The 20731-nt window shown below is 45.4% G+C and overlaps 1 protein-coding gene across 3 annotated transcripts in view; it reads right to left on the minus strand.

The window, feature by feature from the left end:
* Nucleotides 1–1321: 1321 nt before the first annotated feature.
* TRIM28 (tripartite motif containing 28) overlaps nucleotides 1322–20731 on the minus strand; it is a 34030-nt gene continuing 14620 nt past the window's right edge. The window contains exons 2-18 of one of the 3 annotated variants that reach the window (XM_028703414.2): nucleotides 17720–17832; nucleotides 17422–17554; nucleotides 16563–16698; nucleotides 15323–15439; nucleotides 15006–15120; nucleotides 14419–14565; nucleotides 12472–12586; nucleotides 11181–11311; nucleotides 10722–10859; nucleotides 10429–10459; nucleotides 10018–10060; nucleotides 8557–8665; nucleotides 7022–7329; nucleotides 6128–6248; nucleotides 4953–5027; nucleotides 3921–4055; nucleotides 1322–2624 (exon numbers count right to left, since the gene is read on the minus strand). In XM_028703414.2, coding sequence (XP_028559247.2) covers nucleotides 2397–2624; nucleotides 3921–4055; nucleotides 4953–5027; nucleotides 6128–6248; nucleotides 7022–7329; nucleotides 8557–8665; nucleotides 10018–10060; nucleotides 10429–10459; nucleotides 10722–10859; nucleotides 11181–11311; nucleotides 12472–12586; nucleotides 14419–14565; nucleotides 15006–15120; nucleotides 15323–15439; nucleotides 16563–16698; nucleotides 17422–17554; nucleotides 17720–17832 — 2195 coding nt within the window. In that variant the 3' untranslated portion in view covers nucleotides 1322–2396. Of the gene's footprint in view, nucleotides 2625–3920; nucleotides 4056–4952; nucleotides 5028–6127; nucleotides 6249–7021; nucleotides 7330–8436; nucleotides 8666–10017; nucleotides 10061–10428; nucleotides 10460–10721; nucleotides 10860–11180; nucleotides 11312–12471; nucleotides 12587–14418; nucleotides 14566–15005; nucleotides 15121–15322; nucleotides 15440–16562; nucleotides 16699–17421; nucleotides 17555–17719; nucleotides 17833–20731 lie in introns of all 3 variants that reach the window. The other 2 variants (XM_028703413.2, XM_028703416.2) reach the window with 2 other exon arrangements.

Consider the following 20731-nt stretch of genomic DNA (forward strand, 5'->3'; position numbering starts at 1 on the left):
TGAGGAAAGTCGCTCCGTGTTCGCATTTATTGGTTTTAATTGATGCAAATAAAAGGGAAGAGAAATGCCTCTTGCGCGGAGTTTGGAATACTTCTAATGCGGGGTGGAGACCTGACCCGCTCCTTTTAAAATAGCTTCCTGCTGCTTCTTAAAAGAGCGAGGATATTAACAATTAAAATATGTAAAAAGTAAGTATGAAAAAAGCTCTTTGATCCCATCCTGACTAGCAGAAGCAAAACTCTGAAACATAACTGTACATGTATTACCATCGCCATCGGTTTCTTGGCACAGAAATTAAGTTTGTACAAGATCTTGTATGCATTAACAGCTGTGTTTTCAACAAGCAAAAAATTAATCCAAGCAGTTAGGGAACCAATCATCCACTAGTGATGTGTTCCAGAGCAGGTTATTTTCAAACCCAGAACTCATTTTTACTCCAAAGGTGCATTTAGGGACCCATTATTTTTTTACCAGGACCATTAACTCTTCTCTCGAGTACCTTCAACCTGGCACACACCAATCTGTTTAGAAACCCACTAAATTCTGCTCCCTCCTAACCTTAACCCCTTAATGCAAGTTGTTCAGATCATATATATGACCACCCATTAACTGCCAGGAAATCTCATTTTGGCACTTAAGCCACACTTTCCCAAGAAACTGGATATAAAGTCAAGACTCCACAAGATCAATGTCATCTCCTGTAGGACCAAATCTGGATCGCAGAACATTCCAAAAGAATGTTGTATCCCAGGTTTCTGCTCATTTGTTTGGTACTCCACAATTGGAACTGGGGGCTTTCACTAATCACAGAAGCAGCCATCCATTTTTTTTCATCAGGAATAAACTGTGGCTTATTTTTTTGCTACAGTTACGATTAGAGCTTTTAGTGCATGCAAGTGAATTGCCAGTTTTGTTTGTTTTGTGTACTCCCCACTTTTAGAAAACTTTGTCTTGGGACAGCAGGAAGGGAGCAATTTTTGAGCCAGTCAGTACAGCTTCAGACTGCATTATGCCCAGTGGAGGCCAACTCTTTAGGGCTAGTGAGGCACTGCCTCACCAAATTCAGGCTGCCACCACCACCACCAGTCCAGGGGATTGAACCACCTTTCAGATCCCATCTCAGCCTAAGTGTTACCCCTGTAGAACTGAAAAGGAAGGATGGGGACAACAGTAGAGTAGGCATTAAACAACACCAGAGTATGCCTTTGTGAATTCTGCCAACTGGGCAGAGATTATCAAATTCACTGTATTATAACCCCACTGTGATGCAGAAAATCGAAAATCAAACTCTTTCCCACCACCACCAAATTGACAAGACACACCAGTTGCAAACATCTTTTATTTTTCTCGAACATGGAAAGAAGCAAAGTCTAAAATATACATAAGCAAAAAAAAAAAAAAAAAAGCACATTTTCATGAGAATGGCTCTTGGGATAGTGAGGATAAACTACTGGGACAGAAAGCTTTTGAAGATACGTACAGCCAAAAAGTACGGCTACACGGAGGGGACAACTGGATTTAAAAACCTACAACTACCTTGACTTATGAAAACAGACATCTCTCCTCTTCAACAAACTCAACAGAAAAAGCAAGGAGTCCTATTTGGACACAGGAATAAAAAAATATATAATCAAACCACCACCACCTCAGAAAACAGCTGTCATGAAGGCCCAACAACAGTTGCATCTATTAGATGTCCAGGTTGATTTTCACTAGGACCGTATATAAATTGAGAAAAAACACTATGTTCAAAAATTCATAGACTTAAAAAACAGACAAGGAAGAGGAGAGTCTGTGCCCTCAACTCTCACTGCAGTTGGGGGCCTACTGGGCACCCCACAAGAGCAGTCAAGTATCTTATATGGGGCAGAGATTTTCTGTTAGGAGATCCAACTTGTTTCTGGGCCACAACAACCTCCCTCCTTGGTGTGCGGAGGTGAGGACTGGGGGGGTGGGAGTGGGAGAATTTTAAAAAATAATAAAAAGGGAACTACAACTTTGTTCCCACTTGGAGCAAGAAAGGAATACAAGAGGAGAGCAAGTTATAGGGTTCTGGATTGCCCCGAATCAATTTCCATTCCAATACAAAAACAAAACAAAACACAAAGTGTATCTGTCAGAACAAGGGCATAAAATTTTCCAAGCGAAAAAAAAGAGAGAACAGGTCAGACGATTTATAACCATTATCTAAGCAGTCGAGGTCTACAATAACTCTCAAAAAAAAAAAAAAGGCAGAGAGGTGCAGAAGGGAACAAAGAAGGGCTGCCCAAGAAAGACCAGAAGAGTGGAGGGCAGAGACAAAATGAAGGCAGCTTCAAGAGGGTGCCCCCCCCCCACATTTCCCCTCCTCCGTGGAATGCTGGTCCGTCTGATAGGAGCAGCTTCTTCACTTCTTTTTAGGTGGCCATTCCCTCGTCCTCACCGCTCCCATCAGGCTTAGAAGAGGTGGCCTCACCGAGGTCGGTGGCTGGGGAGCCACGGACAGGAAGAAGGCCGCTTTCCTGCGGCTCATCCACATTGATGGGGTCGCGGAGTGCCGAGAACTTCCGGTCGCCAAAGGCAGCGCTCAGCTTGGCCTCAAAGAAGCGCTGCAGCCCAATGATGGACTGGACATCCTCCTTGTCCTGATGAGACAAAAAAAACCACCAGGGTGTGGGAAAAGCAAGCGAGCACTCAAAAGTGAGACATCAGGGATATTTATTGCCCACTTGACACACTAGCTGGGGAATGCAGCAGGCAAGAGTGTTCATTATCCTCCAAGTGCAAGCCACATGAGGGAATCCACCCAGGATTACATACAGCCGTACTGTTGCCTGAACTATTCGGTGTTAGGCTGCTGACAGATTTAGATGCCCAATGTTGTCAGCCAACAGGCTCAATTCAACCTGTGAACACAACCAGGCACAGCCCTGTTTGTGTGCAGAAGAAATAGTGTTCAACTTACGTTAATGGCAGAAAGGAGCTAGCCCATTTAGAACTCATCCTATTCTAATGACTGCAGTTTTAACTGGTGTTAAATAACACGTTATTAAATTGGTGTCACCTGTAACCCAAAACCTCATAGTGAAGAGCAGGTAAGAAACCTAATAAATATCTATCTATCTATGTTAAATAAGGGGCACTAATGAACCTGTAAAACAGGTTTTTTATAGTAACCAAAACATTTGCAGGAAGTGTTAACACTAAGTAGAGAACTACAAAGGTTCCCTTGTCTTTGTTATACTCAGTAAATATCAATGATTCCCAAACATTCAACACCCCACCCCAACCACCTGAAAATTGCTGATGGTCTTGGCAGACCCCTTAATTGTTTTCTTCCCTGCCTGTTATTACAATTGGAATTCTATGGAGCTCTTACAGCAATATAACAAATAAAAAAGCAATAAAAATATAACTGAGTAGCAGTAGAAATATTTGGATGTGGTGGATGTGCCAACTCCCATCTTCAACCACAAATCCAGATAAACCACAGGCCATCTGTATTTGGCTTGGGGAACCCTAAATTTGGGGACCCAGGGATATGTTTCCAAAGGAAATATATAAACTGTTAAAAGGGAAAGGGGGGTGGGGGAGAAGAGTCAAGTATTTACAAAGTTTATATATTTCACAATATTTATATACTGCTTGAGTGTTAAAAAAACTTTACAGCAGTTTACCAAAATAGTGAAACAATGAAATTGCCATTACAAAGTTATTTAGAAACATTCAAACAGTCATCAATATCATTGGTAAGCAAAAAAACAACGACCCCAGATTCCAACACAGCACATCTAGACATTCTACATATCTAGGGCTAGTCCTGTAGCAGGTTGGTTGGCTGGAAATGTTGCAGCAGTTTCCGCCCCGCCCGCCCCCGGCCACCATTCTAGCCCCCTTAAACCTGTCGTCCTTCTGCCCTTTTGAGCAAGAGGAAGCCTTACCTCTGTCAGCTTATTAAACTGCCTGAACATCTTCCAGACATCATCTGCAAACTCATCAGGAGAGCCATAGGGTGGCGAGAGCTTCCGCTGCAGCTTGGCTCTGATCAAGGTCAAGTCAATGGTGTTCTGCCCCTCCTGCAGTACAGAAGGAGACAGGAATAAAAACCAAGCTGTCTTGATGAGGTGCTTCCAGCACCTCTCAAGCTATCACAGGTACATGGTTTTAGAAGTCCACAAGACATCCGGCAAGCTTGCAATGCAAATAGTGGCATTTTGGGAAGAGTGCTCCTGCTGTTATGTGAATGGCTACCTAAGAGCAGGTGGGAATTCCTCTGCCCCATCCTCTTTCAAAGGGATCCCCCAAACACTCCCAATATAATGCAATACTGTGTTTTCCCTGCCGAACTGGGAAGCAATACAGCCACAGCATTTGTAGGCCTTTAAAACCATGCAAGTAACCCCTTTTGGGTTTGGTTTTTTTAACTGGTTCTCTCTTCCAGCCTGTGAAGAGGGTGGAAATAGGCAAATTGAAAAGTTGGCAGAACTCCACCAATGTGTCCTTGGAGCTAAGCAGGGGTGAAACAGGGGGGGAGTTACCAGGGTGATTTGCAGGTCTGCCTATTAGAGCAAATGGGAGGAGAAAGTCCATTAAGAGCAGGGGTTGCCAACATGGTGGCCTCCAGTTGTTCTGAACTATAACTCCCATCTTCCCTTATCATTAGCCATGCTGGCTGGGGATGATGGGAATTGAAGTCCACAGCTTCCAGAGGCTACATTAGCTCCTCCTGTATTGCAAAATACCCTTCTCCATGGAAGGAATGGGGTGGGTGTGGGGAGGATCAGAGCTGAAAAAGAACAGGAAACAAATTGCATTTAAATCCATAAAACCGGTCCAATACTTTGGAAGTGGGGGGCCAAAAGGAGAAGGGATAATACTTGTCATAAACGTGTTAACATTTTACAACTAAATGAAGCACTGTTGCGGTGATTAGATATTCAACATTCCCCTTACATCACATACAACATACTCACTATGGTATTGGAGAGTCGGTGGAGAGGCCTGCATGGCTCATAACACAGTAACTCAAGGAGAACCTGCTCACATCTCTGTGGGAGACAAAACGGAGAAGGTGGTTAGTGGCAAATGGAGTTAAGGTGACTAAGCTGCCAGTCAGAAGCCTGCAAGATACATGGATGTGTAGGTTTATTGTCAAGTCCTCTCCATTATCATTTCAGTGCTTTGTGACATCCAGGAATCAGCTGGCTAAATCAGGTCCATATTGGAAGATTCGTGCTGCTTTGCCTGCCCTTTCTCCTAGGGTTTTTAAGCTTACACAGCTGGTGGAATCATACCTCTATGCAGCTCACTGTAGCCCTAGCCCTGGCAGGGTCCAGGACTAGCTGACCTCAACCTGATGTTTCAGATCGTATTTCTACAATCACCCCTGAACATTGGGTCATGCAGGCTGACAGGAGCTGCTGCCAAAAGGTGCCATACTGGGGAAGGATGGTCCATATGGCCCCCTTGGGGCTCCTGGGTGAAACCATGAGCTTAGGGGGCCACAGAGGAAAATGAGAAGCGAAGGGGGATTTTAAAAATAATAAAAAATCCTGATTGGCTGGCTCTCCGCTTGGCCAATCACAACTGGGTAAGAGGGCGGGTCCCTTAAACCAGTAGAGCCTGCAATCCAGAACCCCCAGGTCAGGCAAGTGCAGTGGTGGGATGGCAATGGGTAGGACTGGGAGCGAGCCACAGCTGCTTGTTGCTGCTGCCAGTTCTGGGCCTGGTGGCAGCCTGGGCCTGACACTGCAGGGTGCAATCCACCCCAGCGCCTAGCCAAGCAGGGCTGCCTGGTGCTGCTGACTTGCATCTAGTAAATAACTGTCTACTCAGAAGAAAGCCGCACTGAGTTCAGTGGGCCTTACTCCCAGGTAAGGAGGGGTTTAACTCGGGGTTAGCCAAGGCGACGCCCTGCAGATGATGTTGAACTCCAGTCTCAGCCAGCAAAACCAATGGGACTTGGACATCCTAACCCATTCCTGGGATTGGATGCTGTTATAATTATATGTGCTCCAGACCTTGTCTGCTTTAAAGGTCAGGTCAACCCCGAACGAAGCATTCAGCTCTCCAAAGCCCCATGTCAGCTCTGCCCACACCATCAGCCAGAGCAAGCTGTTTTTCTTCTCAAGGCAGGGCAGACTAGTACCTGCTGGTCAGCAGCTGACAGTATCTTCACCTCCCCATCTATGGAGACTGGAGTCAAGTCGGTCCCATCCTCTTCAATGGATCTCACTGGCTGCTCACACAACAGACACTTCCATTCCTGGCTGCAGGGGCAAAGTGAGAGAGAGGTATTGTTCCAAGGCTGGCCACCGCTACAGTACAGCTAGGGAGAAATCCTGACAACTTGCGTTTGGAATTTTTATTTTGTGATTTCGTTTCCATTCTTGCTACTTTTAAGATGGCTTAGAAGGTTCCATTCCCCACCCCATTATTATTATTTTTTAATCCTGAAAGGGTGCTAGGTATTTATTTCCATTTGGCTAGTCACTGCAAACCCATTGCCTTTGAAGTGGAGAAGTTAAGAGATCAGAGCTGCTTACAGGCTTCACCCTTTAGTTTCTACAAGCATCTCTGTGCAGAGATTTAAGGTTCCATTCCATCAGATAGTCCTCATGCACTCCCCACCACACGTTTGCGAAGACTAGCTGTGGGTGGCTTAGGAAGAAGTCTTACTATTCAAACACCTTCTAGAATTGTGGTGGGGAACCTGTGGCCCTCCAGCAAAGGAATGTTCCCAGATACACTAAGTCTGCATTAACTTCAGATCATATAACACAGAGAGAGGAAAATTCATTTTGATGATTTCCAAAGGGGGAAGCATCTATTTCCATGTCTTCTGAGCACTCAAGTGTTTTGTTGAAGGACTTCCCTTCAGCAGCACTACAAGAATAGATATTGGGCACAGTTATCTTCATAAGGCTTGCTGCTTGTGCCACTACCACCATTCCTGACTTACAAGCCCTGTCTTCTCCTCCAGAGCCAGCGGGAGGAACACCAAGATGCACAAGATGACACTCAGGAATAGGGAAGCCCATACCTGGGGATTTCCAGGAGAGCAGGCAGGTGACAATCCAGGTGGTAGCACTTCTTGCAGCCATCACACATGACCACAGCACCAGCTTTCATGCAGACTCTGCAGGAAGCAGCTTCGTCCCCGTTGGCAGTGCCATCATGGCTGTGAACAGACTGCATTTCCATAGCAGAGCTGGTACTGCCACTGGGGGAGATGAGCCGGGGCGCTAAGGAGCCTTCTGGAAGCAAAGCATCCTGGGGCAGCACCACCGGCTTAGTGTCTTTAGCGTCAAGAGAAGCTGGGTGGTCAATAGCTGCCTCCATCTGCTCCTCCTGGAGGAAGGAGGACAAAGGAGGAGTCAGGACAGAAGCACAATGAGAAAATGCACAGGGAAAGCAGTGCAAAGAATAAAGAGCACCCCTCATTATAAGGGAACGGGTGAAATAAATCTGCTCCTACAAACCAGCTGGGATGAATTTAGTGAATTATAGTGATCCAGATTATGCAATAGTCTCATGTTTTAGAAATTTTTCTGAACAGCTTAATATCTAAAAATGTATAACTGACACAATGGAAAAATTGAAAACTGTTTATATTTTTTTTTTAAACTGATTTTTTTAGATGCAGGAGACCATGTCCACATTGTCAATATTGGGCTAGACCTGGCATAGGCAAACTCGGCCCTCCAGATGTTTTGGGACTACAACTCCCATCATCCCTAGCTAACAGCATCAGTAGTCAGGGATGATGAGAAATGTAGTCTCAAAACATCTGGAGGGCCGAGTATGCCTATGCCTGGGCTAGACCAACATCGCACAGGAATTTACTCCCTTCATTAAAATTGGGGGGAGCACACAAGTATTCTTCAACTCAAAAAGCACACTGGTTTTTCCTTGAATAGCTCCTAGAACGATGGATGGGTATCCACCTTGCAGCTGCCCGCGACAGGCCAGTTAAACCTGTCCCCCTATTATCCAGCCTCCCCACTGCCTAGATGACAAAGGATCAGAAGACTGCGCTATTTTCTGGACACTGATGATATTCTAGGAGCTCCTTACGTCTTTCAGCTTTAACGCAGACTGAAGATGCCCAAGTAGATTTCCTTGTCATACTAGCTGGAGGGAGAGGTTGAATACAGATCGGTCAATCTGCAGCAGGCATCCCTGCTTCACTGGTCAAATTCATCCAGGCACACTTCAACCCCTTGGGCACTGCAGCAGCATGCTCTGGCCCACACTTTCAGCAGTGGTGGGCAGGACGGACTTACTTTGCTTGACTGTGTACAAAACTTGGAACTCCTTATGGACTGAACAGGAGGCGATGGTGGTGGTTTTTAAAGTGGGTGGTATTCACAGGTGAGCAGGATCGCTACATGAGCAGGATAGCAATACTCACCACCCCACCCAGATCTATGCTAACTCCAAAGGGGCAACGCTGACCTTCACTGCTGCCGGCAGCCCTGCTAAATGGGCAGCGGCAGCTGCCGCAGCTGCAGCTTGCTGAACCCCACGTTCGATCACAATGAGATTGAAGTCTTCAGTGGAAGAACCAGGAAACACCTTGAAGACAGGTGGCTGGTTGTCCGATGTCAGGTCCACATCCAGCCGCTCCAGACTGACACGGGGCACCTTGCGCACGGTGCCACCCTCTCCATCTTGGCCACGGGACCTGAAGCATAGTAGGAAACCCATGTTAGGAATTGCAGGCCTGGCCTTCATGTATAGACAGTGAAGTCTAGGAAATTTAAGGTCCTAGGCCCTCTTGCCTTAGATTTACAGTTGAAAATTGTGTATGTTAAACCTCAAAAATTACAAAGGTCTAGCTGAAGTCTGCAATACCTGGTGGGAAAAGAAAGTCTCCCACTGATACCACCCTTTCAACACACCTATTCAATGACACTCCTGCAAGAGTACAACCCCATTCAGCTGTTGTAGTGTTATCTAGGATGGAACTGGTTTTATATGCTTAATGAGTAGACGGCAGCCTTCTATCTAGTCCAGCTCAAGGCAAAATACACTTCCTAATGATTAGACCTGAGATCCCAGAACATGGCAACTCTCAAGCTTTCCATCTGCATGGAAATTTGATTGGAATGTGTCACATGGATGGGCAAAATAAAATTCTCGTTTGCACCAAGAATTCCAGTCCAGCAACACAACCAGTTTTAATACCTATTACCTCTTGCAGTCAAGGATGCTTGCTGGCTCAGTTTTAGATCCACAACAAAAGGTTATTCAGGTCTTATTCTGAAGAACTCCTAAGGTTATACTTTCATGCAGGAATAATTCTTGTTCCAGGCATTTTGCGACTGGGGGGGTGGGGGGTGGAAAGAGTTACCCAGCAACTGCATGATGCTGCCCTTCAATAACCATCTCATACATTTACTGTCAAGAGGCAGTAAATAGGTAAAGCTACCCCTGCCCGTACGGGCCAGTCTTGACTCTAGGGTTGTGCGCCCATCTCACTCTAGAGGCCAGGAGCCAGCGCTGTCCGGAGACACTTCCGGGTCACGTGGCCAGCGTGACAAAGCTGCACCTGGCGAGCCAGCACAGCACACGGAAACGCCATTTACCTTCCCGCTAGTAAGCTGTCCCTATTTATCTACTTGCACCCGGGGTGCTTTCGAACTGCTAGGTTGGCAGGCGCTGGGACCGAGCAACAGGAGCGCACCCCGCCGCGGGGATTCGAACCGCCGACCTTTCGATCAGCAAGCCCTAGGCACTGAGGCTTTTACCCACAGCGCCACCCGCGTCCCTAGAGGCAGTAAATAGAGTATCTCTATATTTTAGGTAAGTTACCACTCCACTTTTTCACAGTAGCCTACAAATCTACAAATCCATGGCCAAGATCTTTTTCCTTTGGAGCAGGCAGATTCTTAGCACTCAACAATGCCAGATTCTGAAATGGCACACGTGTGTGGGAATAGAGAAGACGGAGTATGGTTTGGAAGTCAACTACTGCAGAATGGGGCCCAAGCGCCCCAGGAAGACATGGCAGCATATAAAAAAGAATGCACTTACCTCTTCATTCCAGAAACATTGGCTTCACCAGAGTATGATCCTTCTGTTGTAGTAAGGGGAAACAAGTGTCAAAAGACAGTCACCCCAAAGTGGATCCCATCAGCCCTCCTTGGCCCAAATGAAGAACAAATCTGTCATAATCCATGGGACTGCCCCATGCCTAATTTTACCCTTCACCCCCACCCTGATGCGCCTTCTAAATCTTAGAAGTGAAAGGGCCCCTTAACGCAGAGATCAGAAACCTGTGGCTCTCCAGAAGCTGTTAAAACCACAACCTCCATTACCCCAGACAACGGAACAAAGCTCATGGAGTTTGCAAAATCTGGATGGCCACAGGCTCCTCAGCCTGCCCTTAAAGCTTTTACCTGCCCTCCCACTGAACACCCCTTCAGCTCCCTTCACGCTGCTTACCTACGCCAAAGCCGTCACCCATGTCCATTGGCTGCAAAAGAACAGAGCAAAAAGTCAAGGGAGAGACCCAACACAAGCCTTAAGCTGCTTCCTCACCACTTTCCGTCAAGATACATTACTTGTTACAGGTCCTGTGCAAGACAGTGGCCCTCGACTGCAGGCTTACAACTGAAAGGCACACCTTGGGGGAAATCAGCACCCACAAAGACACATTCCATCTCCTGTAAGCAGTGCCAGGAAAGGTGCCCTCCTCCATTCTAGAGACCCTTTCTTCCTCATCCTTCCCTGCTCACCTGTCCAGCAGAAGAGGCACTAGCATCATTGATATAGCAGTCGGGGATTGCCTGCCGCTGGCTGTTGGAAGGCAGCACAGGCTGAAGCAGAGCTCCCTTATTCAATATGCTTGTCTGCAGAGACATCTGCTGGACACCCTACATGGAAAGGTGGACCAGGAAGCCTGTTACTGCACGTTAAGCCAATGGATATGGAGCATTTCATGGACCATCGACCACTATGGGGGCCCCGGCAGGCTAGCCCAAGGCATGCAGCAACGTACTATCTACTTGTAGAAGGCACACGACTGATGACGCATGGTGTGTTGTTACTGTGACAGCTTCATGCATAAAATGCACCTCCCCGCCACTGAGACAGGCACTCCCAGGATGCAGGTGGACCAACCAGCCAAGGGTTGCTGGATCTACAGAGACAGGCAATCACGGGGAGACAGAACTGGTACAAAGGAGAGCCGGTACCTGAGAAGGAGGAACAGAGCCCTGCCTGACTGCCACTCCTCCAGATGCAGCAGAGGTAGAATTGGCCCGCTGTTGGGGAGTCTGGGCATTAGGGGTCGCCAGCAAGCCACTCCGCTCCGAGACTATCTGACCTAGGGGAGGGATGGTGGGGTAGAAAAGGTAGGTTATGTCTCTCAAGGGCTGGCATTTGTTACCCTTGTCTCGATGCAAGAATGTAAAAATTGTCACAATGAGGTAGGGCCGGAACAGTGATGCAGGCAAGCAAAGCATCCAGCCACAGAGGCCAGACAGCTGGCACATAACAGCTCAAGAGAGCCACATCCAGATGCTGTTACCCCTGGGCAGGTTGGTAGGCAGCACTGTACATTAGGTCACATAAACCTTACCACCTATTGAATGCCAAAGAGGCACTTAAGAATTTTCTGTTCTCTGTCTGTCTGACAAGGCACACACATTTTTTCACTAGTAGATTTTTATCTTGAAAACACATGTATCTGCAAGACGTTTGGGACTGCACTGTGCTTTGCATGGTTTCCCCACCTTCCTTTGTGGCCTTCCTGCACATCACCCAGCATCACTATTGTACCATCAGTGTGCATGAAGTCTATGGAGTAGCTAAAGAAGACAGACAACAGTTCTTCTAAGTTCAGGAAGTCCCAGTTCAGAGAAGCCATGCACAAAAAGGGTGCTGACTGACTACACCCAAGAGTTTGGGGTCTCAGAAATCTGGTTCCCTGGAAGCAGGGGGGGAATTAACCAGTGTGTTACTTTCTGTTCCAATCAAGTCACTCCCTTGAAATGGGAAAGAAGTTTAGTATTTATTTTAGTTACTTGATGGTATTGATGGTATACTGCTTACCATAAATAAAATCCAAGACTCTGTTTTAAAATGTAAAATAGAGATCTAAAATTATTTCAAACCGAAGTTATTATTATAGATTCCACTGTGCGAATAGGACAGCAGGACCCCATGCAAATGCCTCCATCCCTTCTCTTAAAAGCATGAATTACTTGAATGGAAAGCACTGTTCTTTAAAAATGGTAACAAAGCCCATTTTTCATGTTCTTAATTGCTTTTACAGGCGAAGGTTTTGGAACGTTATACTGCAGGGTAATAAACATAGCTCACTCCAGATGTTCTGAGCTACAGCTGCTGGGTGCAACACCTGGGGGGGTCACCACGTTGCTCTGCTCTGCTGTATTTTATTGATTTCATGGGGAGGTATATGTCCGAAAAGGTGGGCTACATTCTTATTAATAAATGAAATAATTCCAGTAGTCCGGTTCTCACCAAATGTCTCTGCGCTCTTGGTCCAAGCATTTAAGTCCCACTGGAATTTCATGTCTCCATGGGGCTCCACGGGATCGACGATCATTTTGAGAGCCCTGTGCAGCTGGAAGTAAATCTGAAGCAGAAGTGGGTGAGAGAGAGAGAGAAGAAAGCTTAATTGTATCAAAGGGAAACCATTAAAAGCTCATTCACTACCATCAATATAGTACAGTCTAGCTGGTCAGTCACCACCCTTCTGCACTGCCTTTGGGTACCCAGAATGGATACCCATACTGTGTGGCAAGGAGGGCAGAGATTTTAATGCAAACCGCAGAGAACCATGGCAGGTTTGTTAAGGAATGCAGTTAATGGGTCAATTCCATTAGCAAGGAAAGAGCTCCTTGTGATTAGACTTCCTTATCAGTGTTACTGGGCAGCTTAGGTACCTAACTTTATGTATAAAAGGGCTCAAATTACAGCATGGGTTGTGTTGTGCACAGCTCACAGACTTAACATATAGAATAAGGAGAACATACATTTAAAGAAGACTGGAAAACGTTTATTGACTATATGGGAAATAACTGTAAAGCTGAAAACACTGGCAGCATTAAGAGAAATTCAACAGGGTAACAAGTTTTGATGGATGCAGTAATGGAATACTTAATGGTATGGTTTTTGTAAAATATGCAGGCATTCATGATATGAACCATGAACCATGGAAAGAGAAGGTAAGTCACTGATATCTTAAGGATGTAGTAAGAGTATTTTAAATTGTAAAACAGAAAACTTAATTTAAAAATTATATACAAATTACAGTGTGGGTTGTGGATCATGATCAGGAAGGAGTGAATCGCTGTGTAATTGTGGAGTTATCTGAACATTTTGAAAAGGATGTCTGAGAAGATCTGGAGAACTGCCAGACTTATAGGCAATAATACCAACAAGGTTTCCAGTGCCAAGGTGTGTGTAACCTACTACTTTTGTGGCAGGAAAACCCATGTTAATGAACAATACACAGTCTAAGTTCAATTCACACTTAACTAGACACAGGTGATTGTGGGGGATAGCCACCTTCATATAACCAACCAGCTTGAATTTAATTAATGCACTAAAGGCGTTAAGATCATAAGACTGGGCTGTCCTGCCTGGCTTAGCTAAGTCACTTCCCCTCACCTGGGAAGGAAGGGTTTCATGCCTTTGTTCTACCATTCCACCATGTGAGCCCTACCAGGAAGGAGGCCTGCGCAGGTTGCTCCAGGCCCAAACCACGTGGCTTTCTTACAAAGCCACCTTTGTGTTTCTGTACAAATAATTTAGAAACACTTACCACTATGGAACCTAAGCTTCACTGCCTGTTTAACTGCTGGATGGAAAAGCACATGAATCTGACCTTTGAATGGTTTGTAATTACAGTCGTACCTTGGTTTTCGAATTGAATCTGTTCCGGACGCGGCTTTCAATTGGCTGCAGGAACGGATGTTCGGCTTTTGAAAACCGTTCAAAAACCGGAACAATCACTTCTGGTTTTCGATCATTCGGGAGCCGAAATATTCGAGTTCAAAGGCGTTTGGCTTCCAAGGTTCCACTGTATACCATTTTTAACTACAAAATGTATCATCTTTTACTATGCTAAGGGAAATAGGGAACTTTGGAAGTAACTTAGAAGGAGCCATTTTAAAGCTCTAACAGACTGTATTCCCCGCTTTGTTTTGCTGCATCTTTTGAGATTTTAAATCTCTGCTGGGGTTCTCTCACCAAAGAGTACTTGTCCCAAACCTGGATCTAGGCACCCAGAGAATTCTGTTTTTTTAATACAGCTTTTCCTTTAACCAAAATGCAAAAACCAATAGGTGGATTAACCTCAAACATGAAGCAAATATCAAACATTTGAGAAGTGCCAAGTAGCAGCTTGAAAGCTCTCAACAATTCCTGCATGGGCATGTGGGAAAGGAGCACCAGAGCTCTCACCAGCTTCTTCGAAAGCAGCAAGGCAGTGTTGTTGTCGCTCTCCAGGGCCCAATTTGCAAAGCGTAGGATATGCTCCTGGTGGCGCTGGAGCTTTGTCATGGCCCAATGTTGTCTCTCCAGTTTCTCCTGCTGCCCTTCGGTGACTTTCTGTAAAGGGGAAGGAAAAAAGGGAACACTTGATTCATTATCATCATAGCCACTACTGCCTTTATCTAGTCTTACTATACCCAATACTGGCAGTGACATAGTCAAAGTTAAGCTTTGGCTGCCACATGTGAGGAAGCTGTGGCTAAGGCCTTTACTGTGCATATTTGCAGTGATGGTGACCTGTGCAATAAGGCCACCCCCTCAAGAGCAGTTCTTCCCAGAGTCAGATTTTGTTCTGCTTTTTTAAAAGCATGGTTGGTCCTCCTTGATTAGATAAAGAATGACTGAACGCTAATAAGTGAAGATTACTTTGATTGGTGGCATTCAAGTTTTCTTTATGCAATTTTCTTCCCTACCCCAAACTCTCCCGTCTTTCCCCCAAAACCACCACGCTATGCCATGCCCAATCGCAACCAGAAGCGGTCATTTCAGTCTCTCACCTGCGCATCATTAACCAGCACCTTGCCCCGCTTATTGAGCTCCTTCATGATTTGCAGGATGGCCATCTTCACATCCACCTGCACTCGCTTCTGCACATCTGCCACCTGCCGGATCCTGTGGATTTAAAGCAGGTGGTATCATAAGGCTGTGGGTCCCCAGAGAGCCAATACGTTCTGTACAATTCTGCTACTAGTGCTTTTTCTCCCATAATCCTTTGAAAAGCCTGTGACCCAAAACCACATGACGACCCTGGAAGCTTAATGGATTCTAACTGTGGTCATCCAAGAATTGGGTCTTCTGCAAACGAGGCACTTACGAGGTTCGCACTTCCTTGGTGGACTTCTGGAGGTTGGCATGCTTATCTCCCAGGCGCTTTACCAACGAGGCCAGCATCTTGCGTTGGTTCTTGACCGCATCCTCCAAGAACTGGTACCTGCAGAGAATGGTACAGCCCTCATTTGGTGACAGTACTAGGACTCTAAAAGCTATTATTAAAAGGTGTGCTTGCATTTTCTCTTGCAATTTTTATTTTTATTTATTTAAAAGGATTTATAGAAAAGAGAAACATTCAGCTGTTTTATTACTGCTTTAGAATTGTTGTTTGCTTTTACAGTAATCCTTCTGTGCTCCCTACGGGAGGAAAGGCAGGGCATAGTGGTGGTGAAACAACATACCGAGATTCTTGCATAGCACAGGGTTGGACTGGATGACCCCCTACAATTATACGTTTCTATACAGTGGTGCCTCGCAAGACGAAATTAATTCGTTCCGCAAGTTTTTTCGTCTTGCGATTTTTTTTCATCCTGCGAAGCACGGTTTCGGAAAAGTTTTGGAAAAGCTTCAAAAATCACCAAAGTCTTCAAAAACCTCAAAAAAGGCTACCACACCGCGTGCTATGAGTTGCTCCTTGAAGTCAAGTCGCAACTGTATTAACGGTTTTAAGAAAAAGGAAACAAACTTGCAAGACGTTTCCGTCTTGCGAAGCAAGCCCATAGGGAAAATCGTCTTGTAAAGCAACTCAAAAAACCAAAAACCCTTTCGTCTTGCGAGTTTTCCGTCTTGCGAGGCATTCGTCTTGCGAGGTACCACTGTATTCTGATTAACCATCAAAACCTATTGAATCTTAAAATCTCAGGCTGGAAGGGGGTCAACACCTATATGGCACTGGCTTTCCCCACTTATTGTCAAGACCAATTTAGCAGAAGCAGGGGGAGGAAAGGGGTGAAGAAATAAGCCTAACTCAATATAGGAGCAGCTGGTTTTTCTTGATGGAACTTCCACATGTGGGCATGGAATGGCATTCTTACAGCCAAGACAGCCTTCCCTAACCTGGTGCCCTTCAGATGTTTCTGGGCTACCAGCTTCCCATCAGCCCCAGGTAGTACAGCAATTAGACGTGGCTTATTTGAGTCGCAGTCCAAAACATCTGCAGGACACTGGATTGGAGAAGGGTGGCATCAGCTGATGAACTCCACAGTTTGTCTCAGGCAGCAGCAGCAGAAGGCATCATTCTAGATTGACAGATATGTTTCTACATAGCCAGCAGGAATGCTTACTGGTGATCCTTGTGCACATTCAGCTGGCAGTCCCGGCAGGTGAGGGTGTCGCAAGTGTCGCAGAACAGCACCAGTGGCTCATGCTTGTGGACGGAGCAGTACACTGTCTTCTCTCTCTCCTGGGATTTGGAAGAGCCTAGCAAGAAGCAGAGGACAGCATGTTTACGCTTGCAAGGCACACACCTCAACAGATGCAGCATTATGTGGGTGAGAGAGAGAAAACCATGGCATTTGCGCCCACCATGCCAGGGCCAGCAGCACTAGTTTCAGACAAGTTATGTTTCTCTCTTGGACATTGTTGGGGACCGTGCTGAGGAGAGCTGCATGGAGGAGGCATGGTTGGGAGCCTCCCCCTGCTCCTGATCAGAATCCTGAATCTTCCCAGGAGTGCAGTATAGATTTGGAACAGTGGTTTGCAGAAGAACATAGTTCAGAAGGCAGAAGCTGGGAAATACTGGATGGGGAACAGGTAGGAGAAGAAAAAGGGGGGGGAGAGGGTTAACAGATTCACCGTCTCTGGCCAAGGACAATAAGAGCTCAGAAGGTGGCAGAACAGAAAGAACAGAGGGTGTGAGATCAGGTTACAAGATGCAGTAGTGACATGGATGACTAGGGAGTCATAGGGTGGAACTCTTAATTGGGAGCACACCATTCAAGGGAAATGGATTCTTTGTTCTCTCGCTGTGACCATTAAAAGTTTCTAACTGGTAAGAAGACTCCTTTTTCTTTTTTTCTGCTTCTCTGCTGCCAAGGAAGGGAGGAAGCAGATTCCCTGAAGCCTGACAGACGTTTCCACCAAACACCCATGACAGTGAACCTTTGCAGCCCAGAAGACCTTCTCCCTATGCCGCCAACTTACCTGTGGACCGGACAGTGTGTTCCTTAGTGTACTTCACTCTCTGGTGAGCCTCCACGCAAGTCTCACACAGGGGCTCTTGGCACTCCACACAGTAGCTGGTGGCCGGGGCATTGTCTTCACAGCTGGTGCAGCACTGATGGGAAAAGGCACGTGGTTAATTATCCATTAAGAACAACAGAGTCTTTTTCCTCCAACCACCCCAATCGGAGAGGCAGAAACAGCCAAGGAACATCCAAAGATTGAGCAAAGAAACATTGAAATGAGATGCTTTTTGTGAGGAGGGGGGTGACCCCATTACCTGGTTAGCTTCTCTGGCATCCCCAAAAGACTCTGTTGCACCATCCCGCAGGAAGTAGTTCTCCACTATGTCTTTTAGGTAACACTGGTGCTTGCACACTGGGCAGTCAACCACTGCAAAGAGAAGCACAACACAAACATCAGGCACGACCCACAGGAACCCACTTATCTGTATTTTCTGGAAACAATTTAAGACATTTTTTGTTTCATTTCAACAGCCTTTTCCAGCTAGATAAAAAAGTCTCTGCCTTGGAGATTCTACGTTTTGTATTGCTTATAAGCCTACCTGCGGGGGTGGGGGGTGGGGTTGTACTGCTTATCATGATTTTTACATTTTTTAAACAAAAGGATATATGCTTGTAAACTGCCTTGTAGAAATAAAAATGGAAGACCCACAGAAGCACCTAGCAGAACCAGTCTCCTCTAGCCTGTTAGCCATATTTGTGCAGCCATTTCAGGATAAGGTGGGTTTGCAGATAAGAGAGAAGCAATGATAAGGCGCATGTCAATGCTTCTGAACTGTTCTCCCATTACTCATCTGCCTTGCCAGGTCAGCAGCCATCACTGCAACCTGAAAAGTGGGGGAGGGGTGCTCGCTTGCGCACGTGCTCTCTCACTCACACACCCCTCCCCAAATCCCCTGTTGCCTTGATTTCCCTCTATATCAGAAAGATATAACCAAATATACCTGTTTTACAAATGGTTACAGGGGATGAAATGGAAGAGCCACACCAGCAGCTCACATGTAAAGATTAGGTCAACTGCTTTCATTTCGGCTGGTCATATTAACGACTCAGAAACTTTAAAAACTGGTGCCCCTCTATCCTACTTTCCTTTTCATCTCATGCTTTTAGACTAACATCATAGGCAGGGACTGTTATGTTTTGTGTACAGCACTGACCACAATATACAAATTATAAGCAACCAGTTATTAGTACAACAAGCAAGTCAAGTCTTTCATTCATTTCCCCTGTGCGTGTATTTCACACATGCGTGTGTGCAAGGATCCATTTAACCCAAGATTCCAAAGCTGCCCATTTCACAATCCACATTTCCCCCACAACCTATAACCAACTACAGTCGTACCTCGGGTTACAAACTCTGCTAATCTGGAAGTAGTACCTCGGGTTACAAACTTTGCCCCAGGATGAGAACGGAAATCGCGCACTGGCAGCATGGCGGTAGCAGGAGGCCTCATTAGCGATAGCGTGCCTCAGGTTAAGAACGGTTTGCACTTATTTTTTAAAAATGTGAAACATATTTGCGTAGATTTTTGTTATTTCCAGAGCAGTTCACACCACAATTCCAACATTAAAGCAAAAATTTTAGAATCAATAAATACTTGTATATTTACCACATCTTATTTCACCATCAAAGTATTCACAATGTTGTCATCTTTACAAAACCAAGTAACAGCCAGAATGACAACAATTGGCAGCTAAGCCACACTATTTCATACTGAGATACACTACTACTACTACTACTATTATTATTATTATTATTATTATTATTATTATTATTATTATTATTCCCCGCCTTTTTCCTCCCTGACAGACTGAAAGCAGTTTACAGATAAAAAGAACCACTAAAAACATTGGAAAACAGTAATTAAAAAAACAGTAAAATATTGATAGAATTTAAACTACAAACACTCTATAAAATCTGCTTAAAGCATACAAATAATTACAATAAAAACAGCACAGCACCAGCCCTTTGATTAAAAGCTGTCAATTCCTGAAAGCCTGTTGGAACAAGAAAGTCTAGCAACTAATATGCAAGCAAGTATATTAAGGAAAAAATGTTTTGGCTAGTTCTGACCATACACCTCAGTATTCTCCAAGCACAATCACAGACAAGATCGTCAATAAGCACGGCCTTTGTTTTATACTAGCAGATATTACTTGAACACAATTCTCTTTTAAGGGAAAGCCACTGTACAAACCTTTGTTCTGCAAAGCTTATCATTAACATGAGATGCACTATTGGCAATAGCCACCAGTTTAAATGAAACCTCCAAAAAGATTCTAGAAACATACAATAGGCCAACTTCCCAGAGTCATCTGGCCGATGCAAACAGTGGACAACTCATGTTGCCTGGAGGGGGCAGAGGCACCAAGCACAAGTATGGCAATAATGAAGGGGAGCATTCCCTCAAGGAGCCCTATATACTTTCGAGGATAAATATATAGCTTTCTCCTGCAAGTTATCAGCTGTAATTTCTCAGGGCGTCTTTGAAGCATCCGATTCCAAGAATGAATTCAGTTCTGCAGAGAAATGATGCCTGCAGACTATTATTTCTCTTGCCACCCCGCTGAAGGCTGCCCTCCTCGGTTCAAGAGACAGGCCAGAGAACAGAAGTCGCCATGGTCTTATAAAGTAGCCAGTTGCCAAGTACATTCTCCAATTGGCAGGGGTCATGGGTTAGACAGCATTTTTGTTAGAAGGGGGGAGAACCTCAGTTAGCTATGTTTTTATGGATTTAGGGGGGCAGCTCCCACACACACACCCCTTGGCCACACCCATGGCACAGGTCCAATTGTGAACATGTGGCGATCTCTCGATGCCAGGTTGGCAGCTGACATCTCCATCTGGCTGGCCTCTCCAGCTTTCTTAAGCAAGTATGCAGAAGAGCTTATTCACTGCATTTATATCCCACCTTTTTCTTCACTGAGTATATGGTTCACCCACCCACTCTTCTCAGTTAATCACTACAACGACCCTGTGAGGTAAATTAAGAGATTGTGACCCATCCAGGGTCACCCAGTGAGCTATCTGACTGAGTGGAGATTTGAACCCTGATCTCCCAGGTCTGAGTCCGACACGCTTAACCACTACACTGCACAGGCTTCCTAGAGTAATTCTGCTATGGTGCAGCTATATACATTAAGACGGTAAATAAATATGGGGAAAGCAATATGCAACTTGGAGAGGGATCCAAAATATTTTCTTTGAAGCTTGAATTCATTTCATTCTAGATTGTTTATTTGATGTTTTAATATGTTATAAATAGCTT

The sequence above is a fragment of the Podarcis muralis genome, chromosome 13, assembly GCF_964188315.1.
Source record: "Podarcis muralis chromosome 13, rPodMur119.hap1.1, whole genome shotgun sequence".
Taxonomy (NCBI): Eukaryota; Metazoa; Chordata; class Lepidosauria; order Squamata; family Lacertidae; genus Podarcis; species Podarcis muralis.